Below are 21,504 nucleotides of genomic sequence, written 5' to 3'. Positions count from 1 at the left end.
AGCTCGAATTGTGCAAGATGCAGTTTTCAATGAATGCACAGTGCCGGATGCTTGTCCGCACTGTGCAATCATTGAAAATGACATCTTGCACAGTGCGAACATGCTACTACGCAGTTCGCGTAGTGCTACGCGTAGCACGCGTAGTGCGAAGTGCACTTTATGTAGCTACGCGTAGCGCTACTTCGCGAACTACGCCCACCCCTACTAAAAAGGCTGCGTCAGTTTGAAGTCTATCTACATGGGTAATACATAAAGCATTCTCTGCAATGTCCCTGGCACCAAGATAATAATGTAATAAGTCTCTCAAATGCCACATGATTTATCACTCAAATATCAGTTTTAAATATATTTTGGCCATTTTGCCATTTTTCTATAAACGTCAGCTTATGATTGATAAAAGTGCATCCATTCTGGTTCTTGAAATCACTCTCAATTTTGGTACAAATAAATTCAACCAAACAAAAGCTTCAAATTGAGAAGGCTGGGCTGCACACAGGAGAGCTACTTAAAGGTACTGGAGAGCTACTGTAGCTAAAGAGCTACTCATTGGAGAAGGTAGGTTTAGAGGTTACTCGTTGAATAGGGGCTGGCCAGGCTAGAATGGGCTAGTGTTTTGATTAATGGTGGGTTATAATTGATTGTAGCGTCAAGGTTGAAGAAATTGAGTGCATTGTGCTGGGTACATTTGGGTGTGTGAGGAGCTTCATATGCTTGGATGTGTGTTTACCAAAAGAGGTTTCTGTTTGTTTAATTCTGTTGGGATGCTGATTGCCCATTGGTATGCTTCAGGGATCTGATGTGTTTAGAAGAATCTTTGCACACACAAGGATCAAAGATCACAGACATTGAGTCCATTAAACTGGACTCTTTTTTTTAAAAGAAAAAGTAGAACCAATAATATTTCTAGAACTGTGAAATTCTTGTGATATGGCAAGAAGGCATTGCATGGAGTCAAGCCGGCCTTTAGCATGGGTGAGCTGGGCCCATGCTTTGGGCACCGACTTTCAAAGAAAAGCTTGGGGTCCCAGCAGCAGTCTCCCTCCAATCTAGCTTTAAAAAAAAGTCTGCTAACTACTGTTCAGAAGTCTATCTTGTTTCTCTTGCCCCCTCACCTTGTCCACACCCATCCAATGTTCTGACCAAGCTGGATATAAAAGATGAGGCGTGGGGGTGGAGCACATTTTGCTTCTCCCAGGCCACTACCTGAGCAGAGGCCAACTCTGCGTGCAGTACTGGCTTTCCAGCCATGGCTTGGACAATGCGTTGGATCTGCGGTTGGAGCAATTCTTCATGCAGCGTGCCCGGATGATTCATGTGGCTGCCTCCCTTATCTTCATCTTTAGTTTGAAACTGGATCCCCGCGTGGTGCAGCTTGGTCACCATTGACTGTTTACCAGGAGCCATAAGGTTGACATTCAGGGCTTGTGGCATATACCCGCCCCTTGTCAGGGGTGAACTAAAATACTAGAAAACAACCCTATATTGGAACACCCTGGAGCAGAGGCAAGTGGTGAAGTCAGCATGGAAGAAGCCATGGGTGTAAGGCCCTTCTCTGCTCTGGCTCCTGCACTGCGGAAGTCCAACCTTGTTCTACTGAGATGAGTAGAGCTCCACCTGACTGTGAAAAAGACACCAAAGATGTGGCTATTGTCTGATTAATATTACTCAAAAGTGTTACCTACTGTGGCACTGCTTTATCCAACTGATGCAGGAAATCCACATCCATGATCCTCCCCGTGAGCACTCATTCATGGTCCAAAATGTATGGCGCAGTCTGCTACATGTCCACAAAAGTGATTCAACTAGTCACGACTATGAAGCACTACACACAATCATCTGTAAAATAATGCAGTGCAAAATACTCCTTTTGTTCCCACCACTTTCTGGACTTCTCACCATGAGGCCTCAACATGGCCCCATAGAATTATGTATAGCATTTAGTAAATGCAATGTACAGAAGCAGCCCTTACCTTGGTGAAATCAAACCACCTACGTGGTGCACACTCAAAGCACATCTATATAGCAGGTAGAAAACTATGAGGACACACCAAGCATCCTCTCACTCCCTTCAGTGAATGTCCCATCACCTTCGGTTAACTGCTACATTATAGACCAAATAACAAATGCCACATCTGTTTCCTTTCAGAAAATGTGCTCATTTTTTACAGTTGAAGACACACAAATGATGGACGGAATGCGGAACAAATCAAACATTCACCCCCCAGTCAAGAGATCTGGGTTAAATCCACCGTTCTCTTCCTCACAATGCCACCCCAGTTTAGACCCAGCCATATGCAAATCAGTCTTGACCCTGTGCCTCATGGGAACAGTCCAGCCCGAACTGCCAAGCCAGGTCCTCCCTGAAACAAAAACAGACATCCTGGGAGCCCTCATCAGCCAGGCTAGCTTGAATCTTTCCATTTTTTACAATTTGACACACAAACCGCCTCTATTTTTATCAGGTTAACTTATCGCTAGGACGTTTTAACGGTATTAGCATGCATTATGAATCACAAACAAATGAAAAAAATATCAGTCAGGTGCATTACTTTTCATACGGTTTCTAAAGTTAAATGGTGAATGAAGCCTGGTGCTGAAATAAAGCACTCTAATGCCCATGGGAAAGTTTGCGCTGTATTAAACTTTAATATATGCCTAGATATAGTGCCCATCACAATTTGCCTCCTGTTCTCGTCCTAGCGCATGCCCCCTCTGACGCAGGAGTGATAACCTTCCAAAGGGCCCCCAGACCCTTCATGAGGACCCCATTCCGTCCCAGGCCAACAAATATCTGTGAGATATGGGAGACTCATAGTCCCCTCATTGGTGGGAAGGGCAGTGTTACATCACTGGTTCCCGTGCTTAAATACAAATCGACACTCCACTCTATTAACATGAGAACAGCTATGCACCACCCATGGAATGCCTCCTTGCGCTGCGTCGGGTTACTCTAGATTTATCAAGCCATACAGTGCCACACAAGGTCCTTTGCGTGGCTTGATAAATCGGATTTCAAGGGTTGCGTCACTTTGGCACCACGCAACATGGACCTCTTTTAGCCACATATGGTACTGCACCCTGCAAAGTTGGAGTTATTGGCATTGGTATTATAAATGCAAATGTTTTTACAAAGTCATGTTGCAGGGTGCAGTACCATATGTGGCCAAAAGAGATCCCATGGGACCTCTTTTGGCCACATGTGGTACTGCACCCATGCATAAGATATGATAAATTCACCCTACCCACAGGTAACTCTGGGCGGGTAACTCCGCTTCGCCAGCGGAGTTTGCGGAGATTTGCCTGCTCCACGCTCTGTTGTGAACGCGGAGGTAGGCAAAACTCCAACTCCGTGGCAGAGTGGAGATACCCAGCCCCTCCCAAATTATTTAACATTTTAAAAAGAAGGCACTTACCTGCGGTGCTGCCGCCTTCCCTGCCTGGCTTCTCTGCTTCCTGCTCCTCGCGTCCTTCTTCAATGAAAAAACCCTACTTTGTACGTCTTGCACATGTGCACGTGCAAGACGTACAAAGTAGGGTTTTTTCATTGAAGAAGGATGCGAGGAGCAGGAAGGAGAGCAGCCAGGTAAGGGAGGCGGCAGCCACGCAGGTAAGTGCCTTATTTTTTTAATTTAAATAATTTGTGAGGGGGAGGGGAGGGAGGGGAGGGAGGGGAGGGAGAGGAGCGGAGGGAGAGGAGCGGAGTGAAGCAGAGCAAAGTAGAGCGCCACAAAGTTTTTCAAACTCTGTGGTGCTCCGCGTAGAGGCACTACACCCAGCTCTGCCCAACCTTACCCCTAATGCATTGCATGCAAAACAGTACCACAAGTACATTCAAATAGCTCATTCCAAATATATGATTAGTAGCATTTGAAATGTGACAAAAGAATTATTATATTAATTTCGGATTAGGTTGTACTTTGTGTGGAGCAGATGAAGGGAAATTTAAAGAAGGTCTCATATAAATGTTAGATGTGCTAGTGAGTAAAGTAGCCACTGCCAGTTTTGCTTAGAACTCAGCGTGTGTCCTGTCTGAAGTCCTTTAAGAAAAAGTGCTCTGAGAGTGTAATTATAACATAGGTAGTAACAACACATGTAACAGGAGGTGTCCTCATGGTAGGTTACAAGAAGAGACAAGACGGTACTAATGAGGGACTACTAAGCCTATTGACCAATGAAAAGCCACCATTTACAAAGGCTAGGGACAGGTGCCAATTAAAAAGATGGGCAGAAAGTGGGCTGTGCTTTATGCCCATATCCTGAATACTTATTCTCAAGAACAGTTGTCCCTATTTTGGAGGAAAGATTAATGTGGAACACTAAATAGGTAGTATGTTTTTATGTCCAGCAGGACATAGATTTATTTATCAAATGTAAGAGCCTTCATCAAATTGAATAAGAACATTAAATTACAAGTGGGCACAGCCGTGACCCACAGAACATAAGACAAACCAACGAACAAAGAGATAGCCAAGGGCAAAGTTAGGTCATTCCCGGCTAGCAAGCAGACAGACGAGTTATTGCGCTCCTGTTCCCCTGATTCAAACTGTGCGATCGTGCACTTCCTTTAAATCGGTAAACATTGTCCCGATCTGTTATCCCAATTAACACAAGCGCGGTGCCTAACACGCGCCACAAACACTTGTGCCGCCGTGGTTCACCCACCTCATGTTCTGTCAAGTAAAGCCGCCGGACTCTCGGTTGCGGTTGTATGAACGTATACACTAATGTGATGTAGACATAGTGTTTTCTAAATTCTAGACAACAATGACTTATAAAACTGTCCTGAAGATGATGTCCTGTAATTAAGTAGGAGGCATCGAAACATCGTTGACACTTTTGCACCATATACAATATGAATAAGCAATATTGTTAAGTGTAATGGTGTCTAAATGCATAACTAAGTCTGTATTACTGAGTACTAATTTACAGACATATGTGAACTTTGCCCTTGGCTATCTCTTTGTTCGTTGGTTTGTCTTATGTTCTGTGGGTCACGGCTGTGCCCACTTCTAATTTAATGTTCTTATTCAATTTGATGAAGGCGCTTACATTTGATAAATAAATCTATGTCCGGCTGGACATAAAAACATACTACCTATTTAGTGTATTTTCATCTTTCCACAGTAATCTTTCCTCCAAAATAGGGACCACTGTTCTTGAGAATACGTCATTACCCAAGGTCCCTATGGCACACCTTTTGGGTTCCCTTGTCCTTTTGTAACCATATCCTGAATACAGCATGTCTCGAAGAGGCAGGGCAAACTCTGCCTAGGCGAGACCTAAAATATGACCGCAGAAATGTATTTTTATGTGGTCCTGTTATATGATTCTCTCCATTCTTTTTCATATCTAAGTCTAGCTCCTTCCATAGTGAGATGTGTTTTTCTGAGGCAACGTTCATTACCATTTGAGATATATATATATATATATATATATATCCAAACCTCGCAGACTACTCCTATGTAAAGCGCTCTGTATCTCATTGGGCATTGTTCGCGTTATTTAAAAGTCACTTATAAATGAATTCACTTACCCAAGAAGCAATGAAAATGTAATTGTCCACAGGCTCTTATGCCCCGTTCCTGTCCACTGCCTTGTTAGCTTAAATGAATTTACGAAAAAGTGACTGGATGAATAAATGAATACATGGAGGCACAGATCAACAAGTGAAGGAATGAATGAAAAATGGAGGAAAGAAGGATGTGTGTGTAATGCAGCTCTGCGAACTGAATGGCTTGTTATCGCTTTCTGAGGGTGAGGACATGTGGGGAGAGTGGGTCGCAGATCTAACACTACCCAACTGCTTAGCCAGTGTGTCGTGGGCCCTAGTGTAAGAAAAGAATGGGACCCCTAGCTGGTGTCTTTAACATAAAACATAGCAATAGTCATGGGTTCAATGGGCCACTCAAGCCTCTGGGTCCCTATGCCACCGCACCTGCTGTACCAGTGGTAAAGATAGCAATAATCAGGGCTGAATGGGCCCTCAGGCCTCAGGTCCCAATACCACCGCACCCGCTGTGCCAATGGAAAAGATAGCAATTTTCAGAGTTGAATGGGCCTTCAGGCCTCCGGGTCCTGGGGGCGCTGCACCAGCAGTACCAATGGAAAAGATAGCAATAATCAGGACTCCACAGGACTTTGCACCCCGGTGGTGCTGAACCGGCTGTACCAATGGAAAAGATAGCAATAATCAAGATTGAATTGGCCTTCAGGCCCCCGGGCCCTGGTGGCCCTTCACTGGCTGTACCAATGAAAAAGATAGCAATAATCAGGGTTGAAAGGGCCCTCAAGGCCCCTGCGCCCCGGTCACGCTGCACCGGCTCTACCAATGGAAAAGATAGCAATAACCAGGGTTGAATGGGGCTTTAGGCCTCCAGGTCCCAGTGGCGCTGCACTGGCTGTACCAATGGAAAAGATAGCAATAATCAGTGTTGAATATGGCCTCAGGCCTCCGGGTCCCGGTGGCGCTGCACCGGCTGTACCCGGGGAAAAGATAGCAATAATCAGGATTGAATGGCCCTCAGGGCTCTGGGTCCTGGTGGCGCTGCACCGGCTGTACCAATGGAAAAGATAGCAATAATCAGTGTTGAATATGGCCTCAGGCCTTCGGGTCCCGGTGGTGCTGCACCGGCTGTACCTGGGGAAAAGATAGCAATAATCAGGGTTGAAAGAGCCCTCAGGCCTCCGGGTCCCGGTGGCGCTGCACCGGCTGTACCTGGGGAAAAGATAGCAATAATCAGGGTTGAATAGGCCCTCAGGCCTCCGGGTCCCGGTGGCGCTGCACCGGCTGTACCAAAGCAAAAGATAGCAATAATCAGGGTTGAAAGGGCCCTTAGGTCTCTGAGTCCGGGTGGCGCTGCACCGGCTGTACCCGGGGAAAAGATAGCAATAATCAGGGTTGAAAGGCCCTTAGGTCTCTGAGTCCGGGTGGCGCTGCACCGGCTGTACCTGGGGAAAAGATAGCAATAATCAGGGTTGAATAGGCCCTCAGGCCTCCGGGTCCCGGTGGCGCTGCACCGGCTGCACCAAAGGAAAAGATAGCAATAATCAGGGTTGAAAGGCCCTTAGGTCTCTGAGTCCGGGTGGGGCTGCACCGGCTGTACCTGGGGAAAAGATAGCAATAATCAGGGTTGAATAGGCCCTCAGGCCTCCGGGTCCCGGTGGCGCTGCACCGGCTGTACCAAAGGAAAAGATAGCAATAATCAGGGTTGAAAGGCCCTTAGGTCTCTGAGTCCGGGTGGCGCTGCACCAGCTGCACCAAAGGAAAAGATAGCAATAATCAGGGTTGAAAGGCCCTTAGGTCTCTGAGTCCGGGTGGCGCTGCACCGGCTGTACCTGGGGAAAAGATAGCAATAATCAGGGTTGAATAGGCCCTCAGGCCTCCGGGTCCCGGTGGCGCTGCACCGGCTGTACCTGGGGAAAAGATAGCAATAATCAGGGTTGAATAGGCCCTCAGGCCTCCGGGTCCCGGTGGCGCTGCACCGGCTGTACCAAAGGAAAAGATAGCAATAATCAGGGTTGAAAGGGCCCTTAGGTCTCTGAGTCCGGGTGGCGCTGCACCGGCTGTACCCGGGGAAAAGATAGCAATAATCAGGGTTGAAAGGCCCTTAGGTCTCTGAGTCCGGGTGGCGCTGCACCGGCTGTACCTGGGGAAAAGATAGCAATAATCAGGGTTGAATAGGCCCTCAGGCCTCCAGGTCCCGGTGGCGCTGCACCGGCTGTACCAAAGGAAAAGATAGCAATAATCAGGGTTGAAAGGGCCCTTAGGTCTCTGAGTCCGGGTGGCGCTGCACCGGCTGTACCTGGGGAAAAGATAGCAATAATCAGGGTTGAAAAGCCCTTAGGTCTCTGAGTCCGGGTGGCGCTGCACCGGCTGTACCTGGGGAAAAGATAGCAATAATCAGGGTTGAATAGGCCCTCAGGCCTCCGGGTCCCGGTGGCGCTGCACCGGCTGTACCAAAGGAAAAGATAGCAATAATCAGGGTTGAAAGGGCCCTTAGGTCTCTGAGTCCGGGTGGCGCTGCACCGGCTGTACCCGGGGAAAAGATAGCAATAATCAGGGTTGAAAGGCCCTTAGGTCTCTGAGTCCGGGTGGCGCTGCACCGGCAGTACCAATGAAAAAGATAGCAATAATCAGGGTTGAATAGGCCCTCAGGCCTCCGGGTCCCGGTGGCGCTGCACCGGCTGTACCAAAGGAAAAGATAGCAATAATCAGGGTTGAAAGGGCCCTTAGGTCTCTGAGTCCGGGTGGCGCTGCACCGGCTGTACCCGGGGAAAAGATAGCAATAATCAGGGTTGAAAGGCCCTTAGGTCTCTGAGTCCGGGTGGCGCTGCACCGGCTGTACCTGGGGAAAAGATAGCAATAATCAGGGTTGAATAGGCCCTCAGGCCTCCGGGTCCCGGTGGCGCTGCACCGGCTGTACCAAAGGAAAAGATAGCAATAATCAGGGTTGAAAGGGCCCTTAGGTCTCTGAGTCCGGGTGGCGCTGCACCGGCTGTACCCGGGGAAAAGATAGCAATAATCAGGGTTGAATAGGCCCTCAGGCCTCCGGGTCCCGGTGGCGCTGCACCGGCTGTACCAAAGGAAAAGATAGCAATAATCAGGGTTGAAAGGGCCCTTAGGTCTCTGAGTCCGGGTGGCGCTGCACCGGCTGTACCCGGGGAAAAGATAGCAATAATCAGGGTTGAAAGGCCCTTAGGTCTCTGAGTCCGGGTGGCGCTGCACCGGCTGTACCAAAGGAAAAGATAGCAATAATCAGGGTTGAAAGGCCCCTAGGTCTCTGAGTCCGGGTGGCGCTGCACCGGCTGTACCCGGGGAAAAGATAGCAATAATCAGGGTTGAAAGGCCCTTAGGTCTCTGAGTCCGGGTGGCGCTGCACCGGCTGTACCAATGGAAAAGATAGCAATAATCAGGGTTGAAAGAGCCCTCAGGCCTCCGGGTCCCGGTGGCGCTGCACCGGCTGTACCAATGGAAAAGATAGCAATAAACAGGGTTTAAAGAGCCTTCAGGCCTCCGGGCCGGGTAGTGCTGCATCAGCTGTACCAATAAATAAGATAGCAATAATCAGGGTTGAATGGGCCCTCAGATCTCCGTTTCCGGTGGAGCTGCACCGGCTGACCCGGTGGGGGCCTTCCCCCTACCTCATGGAAGGCACCCACAGTGTGAGAGCATTTCTCAGTAATGTAATTTATCTGCGTTGCAACATGCCTAGCTCTGATCTGCCCACAACACTCCCACGTGTCCCGGCCTCTGCGGTAAACACAAGCGGCTGGAATCCCTTGATCCGTGTCCAGTGCTGCGCCTCCATCCTGCGTCCCTCGCCCTGACCCCGCACTCTGGCCAGAAGCGACCTCTCTTACCACCCCACGCGCCTGCACCCCACAGACACGCACCCCACTTGACCTTGGCCACTCACCAGCAGCCTTCCGTGCTCTGGGTTTAGTTAGACCCTACTTGGCACCACCACAGTCGTAGGGAGAGAGGGAAGGTCGGCACAGGGTGGGAGAGAGGGGTAGAGAGAGCGGTAAGTATGGAAGGAGGAGAGAGAAGACAGGAGGAGGAAGAAAATGAGAGGGGAGATGAGAGGAAGAGATAGGACGGGTTACACTTATAATATGGGCGCTTACGAGAGGGCTCAATATATGGCTTGCTTTGTGACTGATGAGGGGAGCCATCTTGAGGCGTGGTAGTGCTCAGGTTGGGCATCACGGGCGCGGAACGAACATACCACTGCCATAGGATGGGTAAAGGGATAAAAAGAAAGAACCTTGGGAATGCAGGGTGGCGTCAAAGATTTTATGGCCGAAGAGATTGTGTTGTTGATTTTAAGCGAACTCACTGAGTTTTGGTTAGGCTTGTTCATGTGTAGGGAGGTTTAATTAAGATGTAAGGCATTAGCTGGGTTTATTGCAAAACTCCAAACACACGGAAGGTGATTAGAGGGATGCTTGCAATGAGCCTAACCACTGGGAATCGCGCGCCGAAATCATGGCTCTGACAGCTGTGGTCAGTGGCCCGTCTTCTGACACTCATTCGCGGCTGAGGAGGAAGCCATAGCCCCTCCCCCTCCTAGCCCGCCAGGCTGCGGCCAAGAGGAAGCGCAAGTTGTCTCCTAGCGGCTCAGGGTGTGAGGTTTGTCTGCCCCGGAGGGATGCACGGCGCTACTCCAGACACAGCAGCTCTCTGCGCCATGTGTGCTCGTGGGCTCCTCAGCCCACCCCATTTGTCCGTCAAAGATGTAACAGTTAGACGCTGCCCCCCCCCCACACACACACACACAAACGGAGATCAGGGCTCCAAGACAACACAATGGCGGGGAATTGGGGAGAGCAGCATTGTCGCGGGAGATTAATGCCACGATTTTCTGTCGCTTGAGCACTCTGGGGCAGATTTACAAGCCCCGCGCGCCACCTTTGCGTCACTTTTTCCATGTTAAAAAATGACGCAAAAGTGGTGCAAGGGACTTGTAAATCTGCCCCTCTGTTCCCAGGAACGTCGATTCAAGAGTTTGAATATAGCGCTTGGTTCCCTTTCCACGAGGGTTTTAAGCTATGTGGGTACACGTTGTATCTATGAACAGAGGATACTTGCCCTGAGGCGCTTTCACACCCAGGGGCACATTTATGAAAATAGTGGCACAATGCAGGGCAGCATGTCGCCGTGCTGCGCTGCACTGCACCGCACTGCGTCACTGTGAAAGGGCAGGAATGCGTAGGGGCAGATTTACAAGCCCATTGCTCCACTTTTGCGTCACTTTTCCCATGTTAAAAGTGACGCAAAAGTGGCGCAAGGGGCTTGTAAATCTGCCCCGTAGTATTTAAGGTATATGACACATTCCTGACTTTTCCCTCTGTGCGGGTGCACAATCAGCTTCCAATCACCAATCCTGCATTGCAGGCAGGGTTGTTTTTGTGCTGGAAGAGGCACCTTCCAGCACAAAAACAACCCTGTGATACATATTCCTCTTTCTATGAGTGCTGCGCATCATGCAGCACACATAGAAAGCCATCATGCAGCACACATAGAAATAGGAAGTAACAATGAGAAATATAAAATATATTTCTCCTCCTTACGCCTCTCCTGGGAAGGCACATCTTTTTAGTGCATTCTCAGGTTTACAAGTTCTTGTAAAACTGGGAATGTGTCAAAAAACGTGGGAGTACACAATGCCCATGGAACGCCTTCCGAGGACAGAGCAACACAACGCAGCGATTTGCGCTGCGTTGCGTTACTCCAGATTTTGGAGCCAAGCACAGTTTGCGTGGCTTAATAAATTTGACTTAGGGTTTGAGTCGCTCTTTCTCCATGTTGCTTGGTGCAAGAGTGACTCCAACCGGGTCATAAATATGGCCATTAATATACACGCATGTTGTGCCCCTTGAGCAGTCTAAAGATGCCCTCTTGTATAAGTCCACCTGCCAAAATGACTGGGGGAGCTACATGGCAGACAGATTATAACTTGAGCCATTATAGCGCCTATTAGACATTGCATTACACACTTGGCACCTATAAGCTGTGTCACCCAACTCACTGGTTATCAAACTCTCTGAAGACACAATCCAAGATCAAACTTACTTCTAGTCTGTGGAGAAAAGCAGCTTCGAAAGTGGCAAGGTGATGGTTGTACCTCGCTGACACTACAGCAGCAACCTTACTGGTGCTTCAGTTACTAATAAGGATAACTGCAATATCAAAGTTTCCATGTATAGGACTTGCTGCGGTTTTGGTGCTTTGTAGCACTTTAAACAGTAGTTGGTAAACCAGTAGTTGATACTTTTACCACCTTAACCCCTTCGCTGCGGCCGCGATTTTTCCGCTGTGCGGTAAACAAAAGAACAGGGCGGGGCCGTGACGAACCCCAGCCGTCATCAGCACACGCCCACCGCGGGGCGTGACGGCTGGGGTTCATCACTAGCATGGGAGGGGTTAATATGTCAACAGGATTCTGGAGGTGGTAATGCATGAAAAGGAGGTGTTTTTGCATATTTGTTGTGTGGCATTTTATTGTGGTGGTGATGCCTTTTGCTGTTTGTGGTGGGGCGTTTTTGTGCTACGTCATTGCAATTTGATTTTTGTTGTACTGTACAGTGTTTGACTTGCATTCTGTTTTGACTGCTTCATTGTGTTGTGACCTGTTGTTTTTGTGTTATGTGCTTTGTGTTTGCTATTGTGTTATGTTCTCTTGTTTACTTGATATGTCAACAAATGCTGCTACATTTGCAGCCCAAAGCAGGACGTGCCTTTAACGTTCCTGTGACAAGCAACCATTTATCACAATTTCAGGTAGTAAAATACCGCTCCAGTACTTAAATTACATAAGACAGTAGTCACCCAAAACTGTGACAGAAAGGTCTCCAGATCACAAAGCATTTTAAACTGTCACTACTTCATGTCATGTCCTTGGTGGTTAGTTAAGATAGTGCTTGTCCCAAAAACCTTTTTTTACCACAGTTTGTGAAAACAGGATTCCGGAAGTGTGACAAGAACATGTGAGCACCTTTGTTGTGTGGCATTTTGCTGTTGTGGTGATGATTGTTGTTGTTTTTTGTGCAGCTGTGGCTTTGTGGTCTATATTTGTATTATGATTTTGTTGTGTGGTTTGCACTACCTTAATGTTCCATCAAGGACATGATATAGGGCAGTCAAAGTTGTTTTGTGATCTGGCCCGATTCCTCTACCCTGGCCTGTTTTAAGGCATGAACGAAGTGGGCAATTGCCCAATGACCCCACTTTTCAAGGGCTCTCTGAGAAAGTAAACTTTCACTCTGTTTTATTTATGTCTAATTCTCCATCTCAACCTTTAACATATTACTCAATATCATTTGGCACCATGGGGATTGAATTAGCACATAATGGGTGACAAAATGCAAAGTTGTTCTGAACATGGGTCCCTAAAATATGTCTTGCCTGAAGCCCTAAAATCTTTAGGATGACACTGCAAGGACATTTTGCACATAGCTGTCAACTCAACATCAAACTAGGGGCTGTATTACACAAAGTGCCCTGAGGGTGCAATGGGCATGTATTCCCTCTCTGTGCACCCCAGACAGGCGCGCAACACCCATTGGGCCCACGGGGCTTCAGCCCCACCCCCCCACCCCACCCCTGCTCCCCCCCGTCGTGTGTGTCAGTCCGGCGGAGACAGCTTCACGGGCTGGCGACTGTCTAATTGCAGCCGCACCCGAGTACTTAACAGGTCTTTAAAAGACCATTGACGTGTAAATTAGGGCTTTGTTGTGTGTTCACCCTTTCTTACAGCCACTCTGTTCATGGTTGGAAGAATTAGCCCCCCCCCCAAATATTTTCCAGCCCCCCCACCCCGAAATTTGGCTCTAGTTGCCCGCCTGACCCCAGAGCACTTTGGAATTATAGATGGGCCACATACGCTTGTGTGTCTTTTTCTGTAATACTGATAAAGCTGGCACATATGTAGCGTCATTGTTAACTCAAGAGGGCATTCCGTCATTTGCATGGGGCGTGGCCTCTTCCAAATGAGGTCATCTCTTTACCTCCGAGTCTCCGCCGTGTTATGGACGTGTGCACAAAGGCACAGAAACGGTCTCAAAAAGGTGGCACACTGTCAGTGCTCCCCCTGAGGGCAGCGGTCAGGAGGGGGAAATAGGGTCCCATTGACTCCTCAGATGCCCCCCTGCAGGCGGGTGCAGTCACTCACTGCACACGCCTTCTGGGGGATCTCTGTCCGCTCTGTGAAGTTCAGGTACGTACTGCTTGCACAGAGAAACCCAAAGAAGATGATTTAAGCAGCTGTGCCCTTATTTCACTTAGTTAAAATATCAACAAACAAGGAAAGACCCTTATGCCCAGAGCAGAACATGGGTCAATTCACTGAAATAACACAATGGTCTCGTGGGTAACACTTCAAACCAAAAATCTGTGACACTCATAATACAAATTCCACAGTAGATAGGACAGTGTCACCATATGTTGTTTACATTGATTGTCATACGTGGTTATATAAATGATGTGATATTACATATCACATTGAAGGAATATTTTGGGTCCTTGTAGTCTTGATTTAATTAATTTGACATACTACTCTGGAGCGTGAATTATGGTGCTGGTAGATTTTGGTTTGAAGTGGTTACCCACAGGAGCATTGTGTTTGTTCAGTTCCTTACACATAGAGCGCACTTTTCCTGCTAGCGCCATGGCGCACCTTTAGATAGGTGGACCATGCTGAATTGAGGAAAGTGTGCCCTATTACAGAGAATGCACTGCCCTCAGGGCAGTCACGAACGCATGCTGCCCTGGGGCAGTTCATTCACGTGAAATATCGAGCGGTTGCTTCAAAGCTGCTCCGTGTTTCGCTGTGCAGGCGCCAACGCACCTACGCTTTGAGGAGGGATTGGCGATCCCTTTGCAAGCGGGTGCAGAGAGTGACTGCACCCGCCTCCAATGTCTGGGGGGTCGTGGGACCCTCTTTCCCTCCTTCAGTGGGCTGCCGTCAGGGGGCGCACTGACAGTGTTCCACCTTTTTGTGGCGCACGTTCAATGTGCCTTCTGGCAGCTTCATTGCCTAAGCGGCCACGTGCGGATACAGAGGCAAAGAGATTACCTCATTTGCATGAGGCCACACCCCCATGGGATGCCCTCATGGGATAGTGCTGGCGCTACATATGCACCAGAGCTACCAATATTGCAGAAGGGGCTGAATAAACACCTGCAGCCCCTTCTGCAATACGAAAGTACCCTGGGGTCGCACAAAGCAGGTGCACATGTCTGTTTGCCGCAACCCCCGGCCTCCCCCCACTTTCCGTAATACGTTCCCTGCTCTGCATTTCACTGGATGCGCTGCCCCCAGGACAGCCCCGAGCTCGCAGCTGCCCTGAGGCGCACCGTTCATATTTGCGCCCAGCGCACCTGTATGGGATTTCCTCGTGCCGCAAACATGAACAGTGCACACTTTACGTAATACAGCCCGGGCAGGCACTTAGGGGTTCCAGCCATGCCGTGGAATCAAAATCCGAGACCATAAAGCAAAAACTGCACCCTATGCATCACTGGCTGTGTCTAGATATGTTTTCTATAGCGCCAACCCAGCACCTCTTGGATGTTTCTGGGCGCCTTGTGGCTGTGCAGCACTGTTCCCCAATACTATGGTTTGCACCATAGCAATCAAGACCAGTGTGTGCGGTGCTACGGTCATGGCACCGAGGCTGCTAGTATTACCGCTACAACTGTGAGTGTTACTACTAAAGTAGCTGCTACTTTTGCAACGTGTTCTACTACTAGCATTGAGTACACCGTCTGTTACCACTTTTACTATTAGTGCCACGGACTTACTCTACTCATAGGTTTTCATCTTACAGTGTTAGTCCTAGTCAGTGCCTGAAATGAAAAAATAGAAGTGCGGGTACTCTGTAACAGAGTACCTGCTTGTTTCTGAGAAGTGCTGGTACTCTCCAATTAAAAGTATTACATTTCCCTTGAGAAGTGCCACTACTCTCCCTCTCAAAATGAAGAAGTGTCGGTACTCAGTACCGGCCCATTTAAAGCACTGCTCCTAGTGCAACGACTCCCACTGTCACCACCACAGGCGCTATTAATAATGTTTACATTAATATTAATTGTACTATTACTAATCTCGTTTTTTTTCATTTTTTTCTGCTCCTACGGCAGTAGCCCGCACTCCAGGGCAGGGCGGGGGCAGCGGTTCGCCTACCTGGCCGAGGCTCTTCCCCTTCTTGTGCGTGGCTCCGTGGAAGATGCCGGTGGTTCTGTTGGAGACGGCCGGGGTGGGGGGGTGCCCCATCAGGATGGACTTGATGGAGTTGTCCTTAGCCCGGGTGCTGCCCAGCTGCGCGCCCTCCCCAGGCAGCAGCAGCAGGGCTGAGGCCAGCCAGAGGAGCGCCCAGCGCCCCGATGACCACCCGCCGCCTTCGAGCCGCTTCATGGTCTTCGCCTCGCGGGGGGTCACGGGGAAAATAGCTCCTTCGGGACAGGCGCGAGGCTCACACCGCCCAGGGGGTCCACTCCGCGCGAGGACTGGAGAGCGCCGAAAGTTCTGCGGCCGGGATCTTAGAACATTCCTACAGCTGCTCATGTGCCAGTGGGGTAGCACAGCGGGTTGAAGGCTAGATTAAACGATTACGGCGCATCTGCAGCATTCAGGTCTGAATTCCAGCCGGCCGACTCAGCTATTCATCTTTCCAACTTTCATCAAATGCGGGCCAATTATGATTGTATGTAAGTGCATATGCAAATAATCTATGTGCAATACTTTCGATGAAACCAGCTTATTAAGTATTGTTTTCACAAATGCTGTTCAGGGTGCTGATAAGTCTGGGGGCACAGCGTCAATAAACGTCTTTAGTCAAAAGGAGCACTGCGACTCCTGTGTTTGACAAATTCTCCAGAGGTTGAGGTTAATGAATGGAGTCAGACTCTAGGCGCTTTTCCGCCCTGCACAATCCTCACAGGTCCAAGGGAGATGGTCCACTTTGGATGTCTGCAGAACATATGTGGACAAGACGCAGACTTGGTCGGGATCTTCGTCACCGCTGATGCCCTGCTCCCATCAGGCGCGCTGTCTCTGCTGGGGGGCCAGAGGAGTCCGGGGGCGCCCACTCTGTGAGGATGGGTGCAGCGGGCTCCGGGGAGGAGACAGGGCCCCGAGTACCAGACGGGCGCAGCAGCAACAGCTGTAAGGCATCACACCCCCGGGCAGGCGCGCTCTCGCTCTCATCTGCCGCCCTCTCTCGGGTCTGCCCTTTTATTACCGCACTCCTTTCTTTTATAGGTTTCCACAATGGGTGTCGTCCCTCCGCCCCCATTCAGGAGTGACAAAGAGTGAAACCGATCCCCCAACGGCTCCCGCGGCAGACCGAGGCCGGGGTGAGGTGGAGGCGGCTGCGGGGCCGGCTGATTCTCGGGGCGAGGGTCGGTGAGGGGAGGTGGGGGGGTCTCACGGTCCCACTGGGCCGCTATTGGAGAGTTTAGTCCCAGACGGAGCCCGGCGCAGCCTCTGGATGTGTAGGAGGGTCCTGGCTTCTGCTGAAAGGAGAAACACCCCACACTCCGATTCCTGTGACTCCTGTAGGGCACACACAGTATCTGTCCGAGGTAGAACTCTGCGCCAGGAGCCTGGTACGGGTACCCACAGACCATTTTCAAGAACACTGACATTTCTCTGGCAAAATCAAAAGGTGGACTCAAGCATCATTATTATGGCTTGCTGTATATCTGTATATTTATATATGTATGTGTATGTATATATTTGTGTATGTTATATTATATATATATATATATATATATATATATATATATATATATATATACATATATATAGAACACACACACACATATATATATATATATATATCACATACCAATATATAGTGCTATGAGGTGTCATTTTGCAATATTATCATTAACATGTTTATTAATCATTAATGACGTTATCATCTATTTTTACATTATTATTAGCCTAATTGCAGTTATTATTTGTATTATCCTATTCAACGTCATTGGAGGTACTACTGGCATGTTTATCAATGAAAGTCAAAGGTTTAACAGTAAGTAGCGTACCTTTCCTAAAAGTATTACTGCTTTCAATATTTTCATAATTATTATAGTTGTTTTGGTTTCACCTGCACAACGTGTGCACTGTGCTTGTGACATCTCTTGTATTTAATATATCTTAAAAGGAGGATCCTATTGGTTCCCATGACCGAATTACTGTATTCATTCGCTTTTGTGTGGAAACTTTTTTTTTGTTCACCTTCCCCAGGCTGCATGCATTTATGATACTTCTACTAAATCTGTTCACACTGTTTAAGGCCCATTCACTGACAAGTTAAGATCTCTTCCCATGGAAAAGGCAGACAGCTTCTAAGGTATGCTGGAATGCTTGCTTTTTATTACTTAGTTGTTGTGTAAAGCAAATGCTTTAGCTCTAGAATGTTTGTGGCATTTCCTGTTCATGCCGCAGAACTTTTCTTTGCACTTTGTAGGCATTATTGGATTGAATTTTTCAACTTAATCTAGTGGATCGTTTTGATCAAATCCTAAATGTAGTAATGAACATTACACGTTAAAAATAACGTTAATATACGAGAACTAAGAAATATTTTACAACTAAACAGGCAGCCACAACTGCAGTTGCGAGTTACTTTGCTGACAACAGGGTCATGGTTTGTATGGTGCAGCAGGTGCAGTAGCCCCGGTCCCAAAACTTGTCAGAACTCCTCGAAACCCTTAATATTGCTATATTTGACTACTAAACAGACTGTCACAATTGCAGTTACCTTGCAGTTAAAAGGACTTGATTTGAATGGTGCAGCAGGTGCAGTGGCGCAAGGGCTGAAAACTCTAGTGAGCCAACTAAACCCAGATTATTGCTAAAATTATAAACTAAACTGGCAATCACAAGTGCAGTTACCTTGCAGACAACAGGGTCATGATTTGAATGCAGCAGGTGCAGTGGCACTGGGCCCAATCGTTGTCAGAACTCCTCTAAACACCTAATGTTGCTATATTTTACTACTATTCGAGTAGACACAATTGCTGTTATCTTGCAGCTAAATGGGGTTTGATTTGAATGATTAAGCAGGTGTAGTGGTGCCAGGGCCAAAAACTCTAGGGACCTACTAAAAACCAAATTTTGCTATTTTTAACTACTAAATAAGCAATCACAAGTGACGTTACCTTGCAGGCACTAGGGTCAAGATTTCAATGGTGCAGCAGGTGCAGTGACACCAGGGCCCAAAGCTCTCGGAACCCCTCTCAACACCAAATATTGCAATATTTTACTACTAAACAGGCAGTCACAAATGCAGTTATCTTGCAGGCACTAGGGGGGGTGATTTGAATGGTGCGACAGGTGCAGTGGCACCAGGCCCAAAAGATGTCAGAACACCTCTAAACACATAATATTGCTATTACATCAATTAATTCCATTAATTTCCTCTTTTGTTTTTCAAAATTTCGCTATTTTATACCTGCACTTTACCATTAGTAACTGCATAATATATTGCCTTTTTGTACATAAACAAGTGATAACACGTTAACAGACTCTCTGTAACTTATACAGTACAACTACTAAGCAAAATACAATTTACAAAAAACTGCTTATTCTTAATCACATAGGTGAAACCCAATGAACTGAGCAATGCTTGTTTTACTCTTATTATACCCATGGCTAGTAGTTCAGGATTTAAAAAAATATATCCTACTATTAAAATAATAACCTTTATTGCTATGCCCAGTTTTTCTGATAGCTGGAACATAACCAGCACGTTCAACTTTAATATCCATGGTTTTATTTCCTTTTACTGTTTTTAAGAGATAGAGAAAGCCAGTCGGATATGATGTCGAGTTATTCCGCAGCTTATTTTGCACCTTTCATCCCCCAAAAACCTACTGCGCAATAATAAATATGAAATGCCATTTTTTTCCGGTTTAGTGTAGCGCGAACTCGACTCGCTTCACATGAGCACCGGTTATAATACACAAGGACACATCGCAGTTACCCTGCTATGGCGCCCCCTGACAGGATGGATGAGTGAATGAATTAAAAGAACGTTTTTGAGCGCTCAGCCACCCTGGAGGTTTCACAGCGCAACGAACTGTGCTCGTTAAGGGACGAAGGATGAAAGTCAGCCCGCCCTAACCCTTCTTGCCACCTCAGAGGTGATAGCCACCCTCCTCATAAAACAAAGCCCGCCCACTAGCTGCCTACACTTCAAAGTAAGAGGACGCTTCTGCTCTGCAGTTAATTGCAGGACTCCCAGAAGGGAATCCAGTCTGTGCGTCGCGAGACTGTCACCTTATCATGGGATCAAAGCATGATTTTTATTAGCTGGTGCTCTTTTTTCTTCAAATACTTTTATCATTACTCCATGTCTCTACCGAATTCTCTTCAATGACACGTTTTTATTCAGAAAATCAATCAAGACCATAAACGTTGGGATGCAGTTATCCCTCCCGCCCCCCCCCTGAAACCCCTCCCCCTGTCATATTTTGCACGTCCAGTGGCAGCCATTGGATGGCGCTACTGCTCCGATCGAATAAGGTCGAAATATAATCTTTGCCCACTCTGCACAATACTAAGGTGTTACTGTTACCCAATGCTCCGGTGCTCGCTTTTATCAACATCAGAAGGATGAAAGGCTGAGTTGTGCATGCCAGCATTTAAGCTCATGACCTGCAGATGCCACAAGCAAGAGTTTATAACAGCCATTTTGTCGGCTTGGTACTATCCTGATATTGCATGGTCAAACATTCTGGAAATATATATTTTTTTCTGATAAAACGCGATAAATACAATGTCCCCTTCCACACAACCCCTGACACACTTCGCAGTGCTTCAACGCTGTTCCTTCAGTTTTTCTCTTGGTTTATCTCCAAACATCAAAGTTACCCATTAAGGGCCCAATTATGGCCCCCCGATTATGGATTGGTAATGCCCCCCCATACCCAGAGGGCTGAGAGTGGAGTGACCAGAGGATTACGAGTTGGATCTCGAATTCCTTCTCCTCTCGAAATGCAAACAGAATAGCGAATATTTGACCCGATTTAACCAGATATTCATCATTTTCTCGTCTTTCATTCTGGCATCACCCTGAGACCGAGGGTCCCTTCAGCGTCACCCTGAGACCGAGGGTCCCTTAGGAAACACCCTGAGAATGAGGTTCCTTTTAGAACTACCCTGAGACCGAGGCTCATTTCAGCATCGCCCTGAGACCGAGGGTCCCTTTGGAATCACCCTGAGACTGAGACTCCTTTTAGCATCGTCCTGAGACCGAGGCTCATTTCAGCATCGCCCTGAGACCGAGGGTCCCTTTGGAATCACCCTGAGACTGAGGCTCCTTTTAGCATCGCCCTGAGACCGAGGGTCCTTTTAGCATCACCCTGAGACTGAGGGTCCTTTTAGCATCACCCTGAGACCGAGGGTCATTTTGGAATCACCCTGAGACCGAGGCCCCCTGAGACAGAGGCTCCTTTTAGAATCAACCTGAGACCAAGGCTCCCTTTAGCATCACCCTGAGACGGAGGGTCCCTTTGGATTTACCCTGAGACAGAGGCTCCCCTAAGACCGAGGCTTCTTTTGGATCCTCCTGAGACTGAGGCTCATTTTAGCATCACCCTGAGACCGAGGCTCCTTTTAGCATTGCCCTGAGACTGAGGCTCGTTTTAGCATCACCCTGAGACCGAGGGTCCTTTTAGCATCGTCCTGAGACCGAGGGTTCCTGTGGAATAACCCTGAGACTGAGGCTCCCCTGAGACCGAGGCTCCTTTTAGCATCGCGCTGAGACCGAGGCTCCTTTTAGCATCGCCCTGAGACCGAGGCTCCTTTTAGCATCGCCCTGAGACCGAGGCTCCTTTTAGCATCGCCCTGAGACTGAGGCTCCTTTTAGCATCGCCCTGAGACTGAGGGTCCCCTTGGAATCACCCTGAGACCGAGGCTCCATTCAGCATTGCCCTAAGACCGAGGGTCCCTTTGGAATCACCCTGAGCCCGAGGGTCCCTTTAGCTTCACCCTG

General features: G+C 48.1%; 1 protein-coding gene across 1 annotated transcript in view; it reads right to left on the bottom strand.

Moving 5' to 3' along the window:
* Positions 1–16,711, bottom strand: part of DKK2 (dickkopf Wnt signaling pathway inhibitor 2) — a 268,628-nt gene extending 251,917 nt beyond the window's left edge. The window contains exon 1 of the mRNA XM_078677602.1: positions 15,684–16,711. Coding sequence (XP_078533728.1) covers positions 15,684–16,064 — 381 coding nt within the window. The 5' untranslated portion in view covers positions 16,065–16,711. The remainder of the gene's footprint in view (positions 1–15,683) is intronic.
* Between the last annotated feature and the right edge of the window lie 4,793 nt (positions 16,712–21,504).

This window comes from Lissotriton helveticus, chromosome 2_1, assembly GCF_964261635.1.
Source record: "Lissotriton helveticus chromosome 2_1, aLisHel1.1, whole genome shotgun sequence".
Classification (NCBI taxonomy): domain Eukaryota; kingdom Metazoa; phylum Chordata; class Amphibia; order Caudata; family Salamandridae; genus Lissotriton; species Lissotriton helveticus.
This window is presented reverse-complemented; position numbering and strand designations above follow the sequence as displayed.